Source organism: Pavona decussata, unplaced genomic scaffold (assembly GCF_977016875.1).
Source record: "Pavona decussata unplaced genomic scaffold, jaPavDecu1.1 SCAFFOLD_71, whole genome shotgun sequence".
Classification (NCBI taxonomy): Eukaryota; Metazoa; Cnidaria; class Anthozoa; order Scleractinia; family Agariciidae; genus Pavona; species Pavona decussata.
The window spans coordinates 2,277,986-2,292,500 of record NW_028145490.1 but is presented as its reverse complement, the minus strand read 5'-3'; the positions used below and the strand labels follow the sequence as shown (position 1 = coordinate 2,292,500).

The window sequence follows — 14,515 nt, the reverse complement described above, 5'->3', positions numbered from 1 at the left end:
TAGTGATGACAGATGACGTCTTCAAACTATGAACTGAATATTTATTATCTTATTTCCTTTATTTGAAGGCTGGTGTTTTGTGCACTCGTTAATAGCCATTGTGGTGTCGTACCTGTTGTTACATATGATTGGACCATCCAGTATTATGGTTGGGACCATATTTGTGTTTAACATGGTAAGTATTCAAAGCAAATAAATCCCCTTTAGGTGGCGGCTGGTGTGTTGGAGAATAATGCCTGAGACTGAAAGATTGTGCAAACAATAGACAGCTTCCAGGGCAACCGACACCAGCTTATGACATTTTGAAGACATTCTTTGAACCAAGAGCATTATCACCCAATATAACAGCAAGCTAGAATGGGGTTTATTTATTTTATAACTGATTCAGATTAATTTGTGAAATGTGTGTGCTTTACTGACAGTGGAAAAGGCAAAACATCCAGTGATATACAATACAATAAAAATCAGTGTACAATATGTTTATTGACATCTCCCCATGGGGGCTTTTCACTGACAATAACTTAATAAAACAAACTACCTAAAACCTTTTGTACCATAAAGCATTGATTAAAATACTATATAGAGTCAACTCCCTTTATTGCGGACACCCTTGGGGCCATGAGTTAGTGTCCTTAGTAGCAAGAGTCTGTAAAAGTAGGAATTCATTTCAGTCAAACGTCTGCAATTTTTTTTTTGCCAGGGGTTTAGCTGCTGTCCTAATTATCAGGGTGTCCATAATAGCGAGTTGTCTGCAATGCCAGAGTTGACTGTATATCCACGTTGAAAACTAAAAGGGACACTCAATTAAAAGATGATCGTTTATACATTGTACATTTCAATTTGATAAAAATTCATTCAAAAGATGGCATACCATTGCATCCAGATGTATGCAATCCTAGTCTAAAACAGCATGACACATCATGACACATGGCACATCATGTGGTGTGATACATCAGCTCATTATTCTTGCAGGGATATTTGTTGACCAGTTACGTGTACTATGCCTCAGGAGACTATGATGTGAACTGGACCACACCTCAGTGCATTCTGACTCTGAGGATGATTAGTAAGTTGCTCATGCTAACATGCCATTTATGAGCAGTTATCTAGTTAACAAATCGACAGTACTTTTCTATGGTCTTTATTCTTATAGACCATAAAATGATGTCAATAAACGTTCAAAACTCAAGTGCGGTGAGTGGTTTCACTGCCTGGTTTGGGACATTTTGTGGCATCATTTTATGGTCTGTAAGAGTATAGACCATAGAAAAGTATCGTCCACTTGCTTTTTACAATAACATGGAAAAAGTACGAGCGTAATTGGCTTTATTGCATACGTTACATCTGACATCATTTTTATTGTTTGTACTCTTATACCTGTAGACAATAGCTATGAGCCAATCAGTGCGCAGGAATTTGGACGTGTAAAAAAACCCTATTCAAATTTTAAAAGTTGCACTCAATTAATTTTAGTTTTTTAGCTTGCTTAGGCATACATGCAAGTGCAAGTGTGGGTTTGTTTACTTGTAAGCACAACTAAACACGTGCATTTCAGGTCAGAGTTCACGATTTTACAGTAAACTGCTGTAGACAGAGTTAATATTATTTCACCAATACTCCATAACCTAGCTGAGATTAAAAAAAATAATTATATTTTGTTAAACTAGTTTGGGATCTATAATTATTGTGGTTGTTACTACATGTACATGTTCAAATGGTAATGACAGTGCTTACAAATCATTTTGTCTGCCGTTTACATGGACAAGTGTCAGATTGACAAACACTATAATGCAAATTTTGGGTAGAGTGAAATAATCGGTATGTATGAAAAAGTGGTGATTGTAAATCCAAGAATGCAGTTTTATGAAAGTAAGAGCAGAGATGAAAAAAAAGATTTTACCAGTTTTCAGAGATAGAAATATTATTCACAATAGGCCTTTTGCAACAGTTCATCCTGTGACCAAAAATTGGCAAACTTGCAGCTGCAGCTATATGAATTACAGAAATGCAAAGAGCATATTTTAGTTAGCTAGAACACCAATTTTCAGACCAATAACCTTTAAGGCTGAGATTTCAGGACGATCTGAATGTTGGAAAAATTGTAAGGTTTTGTATGGGAGCGAGAAAGGCTTGCCATCCAGTCACGTTTTCCGTAGTTAATCGCACAAAAAGGAGCTGGTACATAATATAGCTACAAAGGAAGAAAGAGGTTGACAAACTTAGCTGGAATATACATTTTCTGACCAATAAAATGAAAGCAAAAGATTTTGTGCCAGTTTAAAAATTTGAAAATTTACAAGGATTTGTGTGGAAAAGCACTGAAGCGTGACTGGATGGCAAGCTGACTTTTTCTCACACAATTCCTTCTAATTTTGAACGTCCATCAAAATTTCCCCTTAGAAGATATAAGCCTGACAATTCGCATGCCAGGTTATTTTTACACGCTCTTTCCATTTTTGATAAAATCATTTGCTAGAAATAGGTAAATCATTGTGTTTAAGAAAAGTAGGTCACGTGATCAACTGTTGCAGAAGGCCTATTGACAAAATAATAGATATTTGTATAACTTGCAGGTGTGGCATGGGACTACTATGATGGTAACCAAGATCAGGTACTGTTAGAAATGTTTACAATGTAGACCTACTTTCTATATCCAGAAAAAGCCAGAGGTAAACAGTTTGTTTATCAAAGCCGTGGAAATGTTAGGGTCAGGTTTGCATTGACTCAGAATTCACTATCTCAAATCTGGTGAAAACTCAGGGAATTTAACTTTTGCTTTGTCTGGCTTTACACGTACAGTTTTTATGCAAGGTGCAGATTTGTTTCCGGCCAGTACTGTCATAGGAATTGCTTTTTGTTCTTTTTTGTTTAACCCTTCCTTCCATTATTGTACAAGTATTTGGTCAAATACTTGTTCATTAGTCAACTAGCCCTTGATGTCTCAAGGGTGGTAATTGTTTCAGATTGTCAGGTGTGATTTTCCAAGTTCATAATAATTATTGTTACATGTATATCCTGTGAAAAATAAAAAATGTTATTGAGTTTTATTCTGTCATGAATTGGGATTTTGTAGACATCAGTGCCCAAATAACTGAGTTTGAAAGTCCAAAATGTACAAACTGCACTAGATGAGCAAAATATGTAAACAGTGCACGGTCAGAGTCAAGTGGCAAGACAAACATGCATGACATGATCGTTATGTTCGATAACAGATTAACAACAGTGGACCACCAGGTTTATTCGGGAACTCTTCATCAATTTTGCCAAAAGCATGTACCTACATACATGACATAAATCTTCTGTAAATCGCTGCAAAGCTTTAAAGCTGTTAATTTTTATGGCAAAAGTTCAAACTACCAAATATTGAGTTATTTAAAGAGACTTTTGTGCCTTTTGGCACCACCAGGAACAAAAAGGATAATTGCAGGTTTTTTATTTACAGGAAAAGTTGTCTGCAGACTTGAAGACCACTGCCATAGCAAAACCTCCAACACTACTGCAGGTATCAGGGTGACTATTGATGGCGTTTTGACTTTTGGGATGGTGTTGTGATAGTTGAAATGCCATTGCAATGCTATTGTGATGTTAGTGATACCATTACAATCGTATTGCGATAATGTTGTATTTGATGTCTTCACTCATTGAATGTCAGTTCATGTGCTGTTATACAGAGTGACTCAGAATTCTTGTTACCTCTTTAAATGCAGATAAGGCCTGGGATCAAGGTACTATCAAACAAACATAGAAGTTGTATTTCAACTTTTAATGCTTCTGGTTTCACGGCAGTGAACTGAACACTGATAAGCAGGGAACAAGGGATGTATTTTTCAATCACAGAAAAAGGACTACAGAAGATTATTTTAATGACTATTGAAACTATCGATAGTTGAGAACACTATTACAATAGTTGAACTTGTGATTGAAAGTCTATATAATAAGAACCTATTGAACTAGTTTGTTTGGTCCGTATTGGGAAAACATTGGTCTTGTACTTTTTTTTTTTTTTTTTGCAATCTACAAAAGGCGCCTTTGGCGCTCAGTCCTTAAACTTGCAAAATAAAAATAAATAAAGAATAGAAAAAAAACCCTGACCAATATTTTCCCAATACAGACCTCACGCTCACCTGCATTTGCACATGTACATATAGAGTTTGGTCATTTGCCTAATAGCATCGTTTGTCCATTAATTTTAAAAATCGATTTATATGACTGATACATTTTGCCATTGACTCCGATCTAGTAACAATTAGTGTGCATAATGCACGAGAGTTGGCAGGTATAATGATATGAAAGAATGACAGTTACACATCAATGTTAAAAGTAACTTATTAAATGATCCTGTGTCAGGTTGTTCATGGAAATGCATCCATGAAGTGAACTGCATGCATGTGTACATGATACTCAAGACTTATAGTTCAAATACATATGCTTGTGCACTGTACTATTTTTCTTGCTTGCAGATGCTTGGCCTTTCATACTTCTATGGAGGATTTTTAGTTGGTCCCCAGGTAAGCTACATGTATGCCTGTAATTTTCATTTCATCTTATTGGCTATGATTATCATTTGGTTAGCAATGAAACCTTTTGTGATTATAATATGCGTTCAAGGCTAGCCTGCAGAATAGACGTGACTTTTTTTGTGTTTTTTCAGGCGAGCGAAGGCAAGCGCGGAGCGTGAGTCACGCACAACGCGAGGGTGTGACTCGCGCTTTCCTCCGCTCGCCTGAAAAAACGCCAAAAAAAAAAAAAATCACGCCTGTTCTGCAGGCTAGTTCAAGGGAGGATATTCGTCAGCTCTTGGCCAGTCGAAGTTGGGGTCAGTGGACAACTAGTTCCGTTTTGCAACAAATAAGTGGAGTGCCTTAGAATGATATGTTAGAGAGTCTAGCTCTCTACAAATTTTCAAACGTAGGATTTCAGGATACTGTAAATAATTTTATATAATAAAAAAAGAGTGTGCACATGACTCACAAGATGTCAAGAAATATTTAAATGGCTTGAACCATTGCTTTAAAGTGACATGTGCGTTGCAGGCCATGACATTGCGAGTTGTTTTAAAATGTTTTTTTTTTTTTTTTCCTTTTTGTTTCCATACAGTTTCAAATTAAAGCATATGTTTTATTTGTGGAAGGAACACTCATAGACAAAAAGGATGACAACAATTCACGGTATGCAGTGACCCACAGATCCCATCCACACTAATACGTTCTCGGTTGAAAACGCATCCTTTTTGATACGTTTTCGGCTATTGAACGAGCCTGTGAACAGGCTCCCATGTGGGGTATAGGGCGAAGACAAAAATCGAGCACCGCGCTCCGCTCGCCCGGGTCGCCGATTTTCCTTTCGCCCTATACCCCACATGGGAGCCTGTTCACAGGCTACTATTAAACGTCACATAATAAACAATTTTTGTAAAAACTTTTGAGGATTTGTTTTGTTTTGTTTTTTCTTTAATCCACCATAAGATATTAAAATACAGAAGAAAAATTCGCGCAATTCTACGCAACCGAACTGTCTGTTTTCGTAGATAATTTTGAGAATCTTTTCTGCTTTATCTTTCATTCGCAGTGCGTATACATGTTTCATGTATTCATGATTATTCATACATTCTTTAAGGTTGTATTATAAACTCCGAACATGACCAGTTCCCAGTTGGCTTGATAGCTCAGTTGCAAGAGCACTGCACCGGCATCGCAAAGGTCATGGGTTCGAATCCCGTTCAAGCCTGAATTTTTTCAGGTTTTCTCGCAACAGTCGAGTTGCGTTGGTAACTGTGGGAATCTTTCATCCGTAGTGCGTATAAATATTCCATATATATTAAAATACAGGTTAGCTAATTGGCGTTTGTTTCTGTCTTTCATTGCAGTCTTTCAGAGGGCTTGAAGCGCATGTTTCTTGGCATCATGTACCTTGCTCTGTATGCTGTAGCTGAACCATACCTTTCAGTCAAAACTCTTTTATCTGATGAATTCCAGGTTAGTACAGAACATACGCATTTAACATAAGACTATTTGCCCGCCAGCCTAAGAAGCTACGAAGCTTTATAACCATCAACATTATAGAGATTTAGAATTATACGGCAAACGGTAAATGGCAAAGTAACCACGTGACCATTTTTTATCCCACATTCGCCGCTCGCTGTTTTCGCTTTCTCAGCAAAATTGAGTAGTCTTGCGTTAGCATCAAAGACCAGAAAAATTTTACTCTCTTCTCATCTATGTACTCATTTTTTTTTTAAGAAAATATTAATGCAAATCTCAGGTTTGCTGTTTGCCGCAAGCGTGATTCTAAATCCCTCTATTATTTATTTGCAATTCCGTGGTAGAAGACAACGTTTCTAGTCGTGTTCTCTTCTGTCCGTGTCGTTGTATTACGAACATGATCTTAACTTGGTTTTGACATAATCTATTTAAAGATTTTTCTTAACCCGTAGCCTACAAAGATGCAATGATGGAAGCGTGTTCCCTTTTAATAGGCCATTTTCGTGATGGCGTCACTTTTGACTACAACTACCAGAATTTAATTCATTCCCTCAAATCCAAATTTTGTAATTCCAGAGGGAAGCAAGTGACAATAGCTCTAATTAGCATGACAAAACGAAAACTGAGGGAGTCTGGTAGTTGTAGTAAAATGACGCCATAGTGGAAATGTCCTATTTGGAGTAAAGGGAGGCGACAGCATTCATGGTTTGGTACATTGCCCGACTGACTGGCCCCTGTGTTATTTTATTTCCTGCAGAGATTCTCGTTCCTTGGCAGGGTGTGGTTTATTATTTGGTTCAGCAAAGTAGCTCTGATGAAGTATCTAGCCGTGTGGTGTCTCTCGGTAAGTACAAAGAGCGAGTCATTTCCTTAACAAACCAGAGACTGGGCGCTTTGAACGCTAGAGTGTCTATTTCGAGTGTTTGTTGGGTTCCAGGCTGAGCTAGCTACCTTAAAACCTGGTTGGAATCACCGCCTATATACTTTGTTTCTTGTCGTCCCTTTGATCTCGCGGGATCCAAGTTTCTTTTACAAAATGTTTGGTATCCAACAAGTGCAGTGTTAATGCCGAAAAACAGTAAAGCGTTAAGCTCAGTTAATGAAAAGGTAAATCAATACAGTAAAGTATCGTTATGTAGAACCTTCTGAAAACCAGAGAAGGGTTCGAGATAACTAAGGCTGTGAACATTTGATTATACCATTTTAAAAGATGTACTTGTACTGGTGCATAAAACGTGTGCAAACGTGGCCGACGTAATTTTGTGAAGGCAAGCTAGGGCAGTATGGATACGACCATTTCCTGACTACTGATTTTGGAGCAACTTATCGCGAATCTAAAGTTTTGGATGAGACATTCAAGTCTCTTGGGCGTACTTTTGTTAAGCACAGGCACTCTAAAATTTGGAAAGGGGTTGCATTGGGTCTTCATCAGCTAATTCGTTGAATAAACCCTGCATGCTGTTTTAAAAATCGAATTGAGTTTAGCACGTGACAGTAACCAGCGGCTAGAGGTACATGTAGTGGTCCCCTGAAAATACTTTAACAATTACAAACGGCTGTTGTTAGTGGAAAAATGACCCTTGTACCATGTGAAACTTTACAGCAGCTTAGGAAAGTTTTCGGCTAGATCTCATGCTTCTTGTGCTTTGTGATGTAGGAGGGCAGCTGCATAATTTCTGGGATCAGTTATAATGGAAAAACAGCCGATGGCAAAGTGAAGTGGGATGGACTTAGGAATATCAAGCTTTCAGTTTACGAAACAATCTATACTTTCCAGGTGAGCAGAATGCCTTGACTAGCATCTCCTTTCACGCTTCTCTTGGCTTCCATTTTGTACAATAGCGTTAAGTCCAGTGGCAGATTCTGGGGGAACATTATCAGTTTCAGGTGTTGAATAGGCCATTTCCGAGTTGCTGTGAACCTCATTATGAAAGCGAGGTTAAGTGCAAAGCTTTTCATATGAAAATTTGTGTAGTTTGCATATGAAAGTTAAAATAACTTTCATAATAACTTCATAATAAAAACTTTGCACTTAGTCTCGCTTTCACAATGAGGTTCAAAGCAACTCGGTAATGGCCTATTGGCTAGGGACCATTATACGTATAATTTGAAAGAAGGGGCTGGACACCACCATTAAAAAATTGGGGGTAGAGGAAAAAACCCCTTCCCTCTCCCCCTTATCAAATCCTGTGGATTTTTGTCGTTGTAATTAACTTTCTGAAACAATTTCGGCATTCAGAGTTTTATTGGTCTGTTAACTGAATTGTACTTATACGATGTTATCGGGGTTTTTTTTATTTTTCAGCAATGTATCGATTCCTTCAATATCAACACCAACAAATGGGTGTTCAGGTTTGTAAAGAATCTTATTGCATTCTAACTTAATTAGGGACGGTGCCTACTAATGAAGTATTTTTGTGTGGCTTGTGACTATGAGGGAAGAGCAGATCTTAGCAAGGGCTATTGAAATCCAAAAAGAAAATTGGGGGTAACCAGGCATTTGGTAGAGGTAATGAAGCAACAATTATTCTAAAACACAATAAAATACAAAGCAATGTATGACTTTGAAATTGAAGCTTTATTAACTCACAAAAATGCATGGTTACCCCAAATTTTCTTTTTGGACACCAAGAGCACTTGCTAAGTTCTGATTTCTCCGCATAGTTTTAAACCGGTCAAAAATATCCCTATGTTAGTAGGTATAGGAAACCCGAGTATCTCGAGATGCGTAGAACGCATGCACAGTAACAAAAGTAGGCTCCGTCCTTAAGGCAGTTTTCGTGCATTGCTTTATCAGCATCTGAGTCGCTGGTTTTGTAGAAATGTTTTTCTGGAAGCCAGCCAACTGACTGTCACAAACACATTTTAGGGAAATTTTTAGTTTTATATTTCACTCGACTTTCAGACAGTGCTGTCAACAGGAGGGACTGAAGTTTTTTTTCTTTTTTCTTTTATTTGAAGCGTTTTATCCAAAAGGGACGTATATCGCTCTTTTGGCCGATTTATTTTTTTGTCGCAAAGTCTTACTAATTGTTTTCATATAGGCTCGTTTGGACTTAAAAACTGTTGTCCAAGATGTTTTTCTCTAGTCAGTTTGCTGTTCCATTTTCGTGCAAAACGAGGCCAAAAAATCGAGTCGGCACCGTTTGAAAAGCAGCGTTTCATAAACGAGATTGATCAACCAAAAAACGTCAGCCTCATTCCCAGGCCTAATAGTGCTTATCGATCAAGCCGAGCTGTGGGACCGAGCGTCTCTTCCCGAACATCTCAACGTGCGACGTCAGTTTCGGCCGCCCGCCAAAGGCAACTGAGGACAAGGCTGCAAAAAATCGTTTGTGTACGACACAATCGACAAGTCGAAGCGATACAGAAGCCTCCGCACATCAGTGATTCTTTTAAACTTAGACTGACGTGGAAATAATGTGATGAAATATTTTAACCCAGGCTTAATATTCCATCATATTTCCTTTCATTGCGCATATGCCACTCATTGACATTCCAATCCTAGCAGTATGCAGAATGTTTGTCCCATGAACCTAGTTTAATGGCCTAAGCTCCCACGAGTCTCCTGTAGCTCAATGGTAGAGCATCCGAACTAGTAATCGGAAGGTCTTAGGTTCGACTCCTTATAGGAGCACTCGGGTTTTCTTTTCGCGGGCATGCCTGTGTCATTCACTGAATAATCGATATCCTCATTAGACTGGCATGCATGTAACTCACTGTAGTCAAATACCACATGAAAAAATTTAAAAGAATTCACCGTTGAATTTTCAGGGTTATTCTCCATTTTAGTGCCGCACTTAAGAGCCCCAACAATTTGCCATGGCAACAGGTCTCCAAATAACCCTATGAAAAAATTATGGATCAATTTTACCTTGATTTGGGTGGAAGATGATTTGGTATCTTCTAACATCACTTTATTTGGATTCCAAAGTTTTACTTTAAGAATACTGTTAATACTCTGATGACGTCGACCCCCTGTTTTTTTGTATGACCAATACACTTTAATTTGTTTTAAAAGGGGACAATATTTAACACAAAAAATGCAAGGGAATGAAGCGAGCTTGTTACAAGGGAAATTTACTGCGCCACTTTAAAGTAAAGCAAGTAAAATAAACTTTATTTAGCCAGGGTGGCCCATTGAGCTACCTGGGCCCTGGTAATAAAATGTGACAATAAAAAAATATCAATATAAATATAACCCTTTAACGTGTTCTTGGTTGTTTTTACAGATACATCTTCAAGCGGCTGCGTTTCCTTGGTAACAAAAACCTTTCGCATTTCTTAACGCTGATGTTTCTTGCTGTGTGGCATGGATTGTTCGTGGGCTACTTCATCTGTTTCTTTGGAGAATTTGCCATCATTTTGATGGAAAAACAGGTAAGTAATAAGATACCTAGGAAACGTGTTTTCAGTTTGCCAGTTTGGAAACTTAAGAGAAAACCGAGCTCTTGATTTCGGACTTTTTCATTCTGGTGATAAACTAATTTGCGGATTATTTAATTATATACAATGCCTCTCTTATTTTAAGCCAAGTTTAAGTGTTACAATAATAACTTTATTTAAGTGTCAAAATATTTACCACTGTAGTGCTAATTGGGGACACGGCTTTAAATGACGGAACCAAATATGTCAAATAGGTAAACTAAACATAAAAATCCCAACTGGTGGGAGGCAAACCGGTTGGCTATTTACAAAGCGTGGCCTTTGATTTGAAAACAGGGCTGCCGTGAAACAAATCCAAGTCTTGATTTATTTACCACACAGATAATATATCAAGATTTGTACCAGATGTAATGTTGAATATGAAAGAAAAGTAGTGAGGAAGCCTACAAAGAAACCACAGGACTTACAATATTAGGCCTCCTCGTAAAAGCTAAAAGCTATAATAAGTAATAAATATAAGTTACTAATAGAAACCGGTCGGGTGCACAACTGTTATTGAAAGTTCCTACGTACAAGGAAATGGAGAAAGAAAATAAAATAGAATAAACCACAACCGGTCCATTTCCCCCCTTGGGGTCAAGAATTCCCATTTCCACCAGAAAAAGATCGAAATTTCCGTGTCAATCGCCCCTTAAATACGTGCTTTTAATTCCTTTTCTCCCTTAGATATCGAACATGTGTTATGCTGTGACAAAGAAGTCTTTGTTGGAGATGCCAGTGTATGTGAAGATGCCCGTTATTGCCGTGTATATCCCAATTGTTCTCTTTGGTCTTGGCTACTGCAACGTGGCTTTCAATTTGCTGACCTTTTCGCGATTCCATCCGGTAGGAAACTGTTTCGTCTTAAAAATAGTTTTAAGAAATTAGCTCATATCCGTTCATCTGCAAATTCTTGTTGATGAGAAGATGATGTGCAATTTATGCATCAGCCAATCCCAACAGCGCCCATCCAACCCCCCTCCCCCCTCGCCCCCGGGTGACCCCCGGGCATAAGCATTTTTTGAAAATAAACTAGCAAATGCCCCACGGCGGGGACAAACGAGCTGGTCAAGTGCCCCACGGTGGGGACAAACGAGCTGGTCAAATGCCCCACAGCGGGGACAAACGAGCTGGTCAAATGCCCCACGGTGCGGTTAAGAATGACGTCGATTTCTTCGTTTCTGGATTTACCTTGATCAAGTACCTTTTAATGAAAGCTTATTCACGCTATACTAAGTCTCAAATGACGAATATTTGGTTTTATGAACAATTGATAACTGAGTTAATTTGGCCACCGTAAAGAGGTTCGAGTGCAGAGATTTCGAGACTGTAAAAACCCTTCGTCAGTGACCGACGAAGGGTTAAAACTCGAAACGTCAGCACTCGAATCTCTTTACGATCGCTGAATGACCCACTCGTTTAATTCGCAAAATTGTTTTGGTAGTCACAGTGAAAGATAATTGCACGGTTTGTTTTGCTGGTTTTTTTTTAGGTTTGGCGATCCGTTTATTATATCGTTCCATTGATTTTGGTCACGTGGCATACTCTCTTCCCCATACTTATCTACCCAGTGTTTAAAAAGATGACGCGAGATGAAAAGGACAGGTAAGTTACAAAGAACTTCTGTTAATAGCCATGTCTTGTGAACGGTCGTGTTCTGATATATTTTTTCTTCATAACATAAAATTTAAGTAATGTTTAAAACGCGGGCAGCAGTGTTTTATCGGGATTTCGCCTCGTGGTTTTAGACCCGATAAAACACGTACTGCAAGTTCTTTGAACGGATTCAAAAACATTCCTGGAAAAGCGTGTATCAAGAGAGTTCATAACAATGATGCTTTTGTGAACGTTGGAAATTAGCATACAGTCGAACCTCCCTTTGCGACCACCTCTCTTAAGCGACCACCTCTCATAAGCGACCACTTTTCCAAAATACCAAAAGTTTTCAAGTCAAATCACTTTTGATGGAACCTCTCGTAGGCGACCACCTCTCGTAAGCGACCACCTCCCGTAAGCGACCACTCTTAGAGATGATTGTTTAAAATTTTCTTTTGTTTTTAACCTCCCGTAGGCGACCACTTGACACGGCACAATCTGCTGTTTCTCTCACGGGCGGAAATTGACTGTAACATATTGGCCCCCATCATTACAGCGGACGCCTTATTACTAAAAATCCCACAGCCGGAGCTACCGGAAGTGTCTCCCGACATTGAAACAAATGATAACATATACATGCAGTATGGTACACTGAAATAAACTTTAATCAGGTTGAATCCCTTATAGGAAAAAAACTCTCTTATCTGGTAAATAGCATGCATGTACATGCACGACCGGTGATGACTCTCTCAACCTTGTATTATTCAACAGAAAAATTGTGGCGATAAAGAACGTCAACTGGATTATGTAACAAACAAACAAACAAACGCCAAAGTTGTTGATGTGTTACGCTTGAAATGTAACATTGCAAAAATGCCGTTTACTGTTTGGTCCTAAATCAGGCAGTCTAAAGAAAAGTTTTTACTTAGGGTTTCGATAAGCAATGGCAAAAGCCGTTAGGTGTCTGCAATTACCATCATGTAAATTACCCGGAATTTAGACCTCCTCTCCCCCTCTCCCCTCTCCCCCCCCCCCCCCCCCCTTTGTGGTCTGACCTCTGGTAAGCGACCACCTCCCGTAAGCGACCACATATCCTTGACATTATGGGTGGTCGCTTACGGGAGGTTCGACTGTACGAGAAAAACATTGAACACCGCACACTAATAAGGAGGAAGTTTTAAAACCACTGCACGTGATGTTTTTCCCACCATTTGATAGGTCAATGGGCTTATGAATTTTTAATGAGTTTTTGAATTTGTCATGATCTGCATTAGTATAAATTAATATTTTGCTGGCCCAGAGCAGAGAACTGGGCGCGAGCTTGGAACGCCAGGACATCAGGGTTGGCGAATTTCAATGGCAACCGTTCGGGTTTGATGATATTCTACGGACAGCGTCGCCGCGGGGAGATTGGCCAAAATGATGATGTTTCCCTAGTTTGGAAGTGTATCTTGTAAAGACATCGTCGGTTTAAATTTTTAGCGCAGTTGTTTGACTGTTGTTAAAAAATAAACGGCCGTCATATTCTTTTTAGGGACTCTCCGTAGTGTGGGTAGAGGTTGAACTTTACTAAGAAAGGAAAGACGCTGCTAATAACTCAAGCAGTTAGCCCCAGCTGTGATGGGTGGGGCAGGAGGGGGGGGGGGGGGTTAATACTTATCGGAGTTTATGATGCAGGTATGCCTGACTTTTTACTTGATATGCAACGCCACTCTGAAAGCTAATTGGTCCTTTTAACTTTTTTTTGCAGATCAAAGAAAGAGAACTAGCGCGGATGTTTTTTCAGCTAATTCTAGTAGCTGCATTTAGTTGTTCATTACAGCATTTTGATGAACTGTGTCTATTATGCTATTGTGTGACGATATTTAGGAATCATCGCAGATTTTTATTGTATTGTTTTGTATAACGTAATGCCGTGTTCTTCGCACGAAATTCTTTAACACAATCTTTTCGGTGAGGAGTGGGTGTCAGGTGTTGTGTGGTTTGTGACGCTATCTTTAGGCCGCTCCTTAGATAGCAACTGACGTGACATTCTTTCATGTAGTCTTTTCGCTTGAATGTCGCTTGTAACGCTATAGTTTTGAAAATGTTTCCCAAACCAGAACCTTTTTATTTTATTTTTTAAATTTCTTTTGAGGCGTTAATATATTTTGAACGAGGTTCATCGATGATGTGGAAACAATTTAATCCTAATGTAATAACACGAATGGCACGACGTCACTAACATTAATTTCTTTATGACCAAAAAAAAAATCCCAAGTTTATGAACTTACGTTAGACCAAATTGAAGTTTTTTGTCAATGTTTGTTGCCAGCAACATGACATAAAAGAGTTCAACGGAGTGTTCCCGTTATACTATCCGCTGTTCGGGAAATGAGCCCGCAATGCGACCCCGACATCGATCCTGACTTCAACTGCATACCTTGCTGGGCAAGGGATTGCTTGGAATCCGGGTACGAAAATCGGAACTCGGACAATTGGAGTAGTTTGGTGAAGAGAGCGATCAAAACCTT

At 38.8% G+C, this 14,515-nt stretch overlaps 1 protein-coding gene across 1 annotated transcript in view; it reads left to right on the top strand.

Annotated features, from left to right (window-relative positions):
- LOC146477292 (lysophospholipid acyltransferase 5-like) overlaps nt 1-14,207 on the top strand; it is a 21,993-nt gene extending 7,786 nt beyond the window's left edge. The window contains exons 4-17 of the mRNA XM_085113768.1: nt 69-175; nt 973-1,066; nt 2,574-2,611; nt 3,443-3,502; nt 4,461-4,508; nt 5,098-5,168; nt 5,867-5,975; nt 6,739-6,825; nt 7,639-7,758; nt 8,287-8,333; nt 10,214-10,361; nt 11,094-11,252; nt 11,899-12,011; nt 13,753-14,207. Coding sequence (XP_084969894.1) covers nt 69-175; nt 973-1,066; nt 2,574-2,611; nt 3,443-3,502; nt 4,461-4,508; nt 5,098-5,168; nt 5,867-5,975; nt 6,739-6,825; nt 7,639-7,758; nt 8,287-8,333; nt 10,214-10,361; nt 11,094-11,252; nt 11,899-12,011; nt 13,753-13,771 — 1,220 coding nt within the window. The 3' untranslated portion in view covers nt 13,772-14,207. The remainder of the gene's footprint in view (nt 1-68; nt 176-972; nt 1,067-2,573; nt 2,612-3,442; nt 3,503-4,460; nt 4,509-5,097; nt 5,169-5,866; nt 5,976-6,738; nt 6,826-7,638; nt 7,759-8,286; nt 8,334-10,213; nt 10,362-11,093; nt 11,253-11,898; nt 12,012-13,752) is intronic.
- The last annotated feature ends 308 nt before the right edge of the window (nt 14,208-14,515 follow it).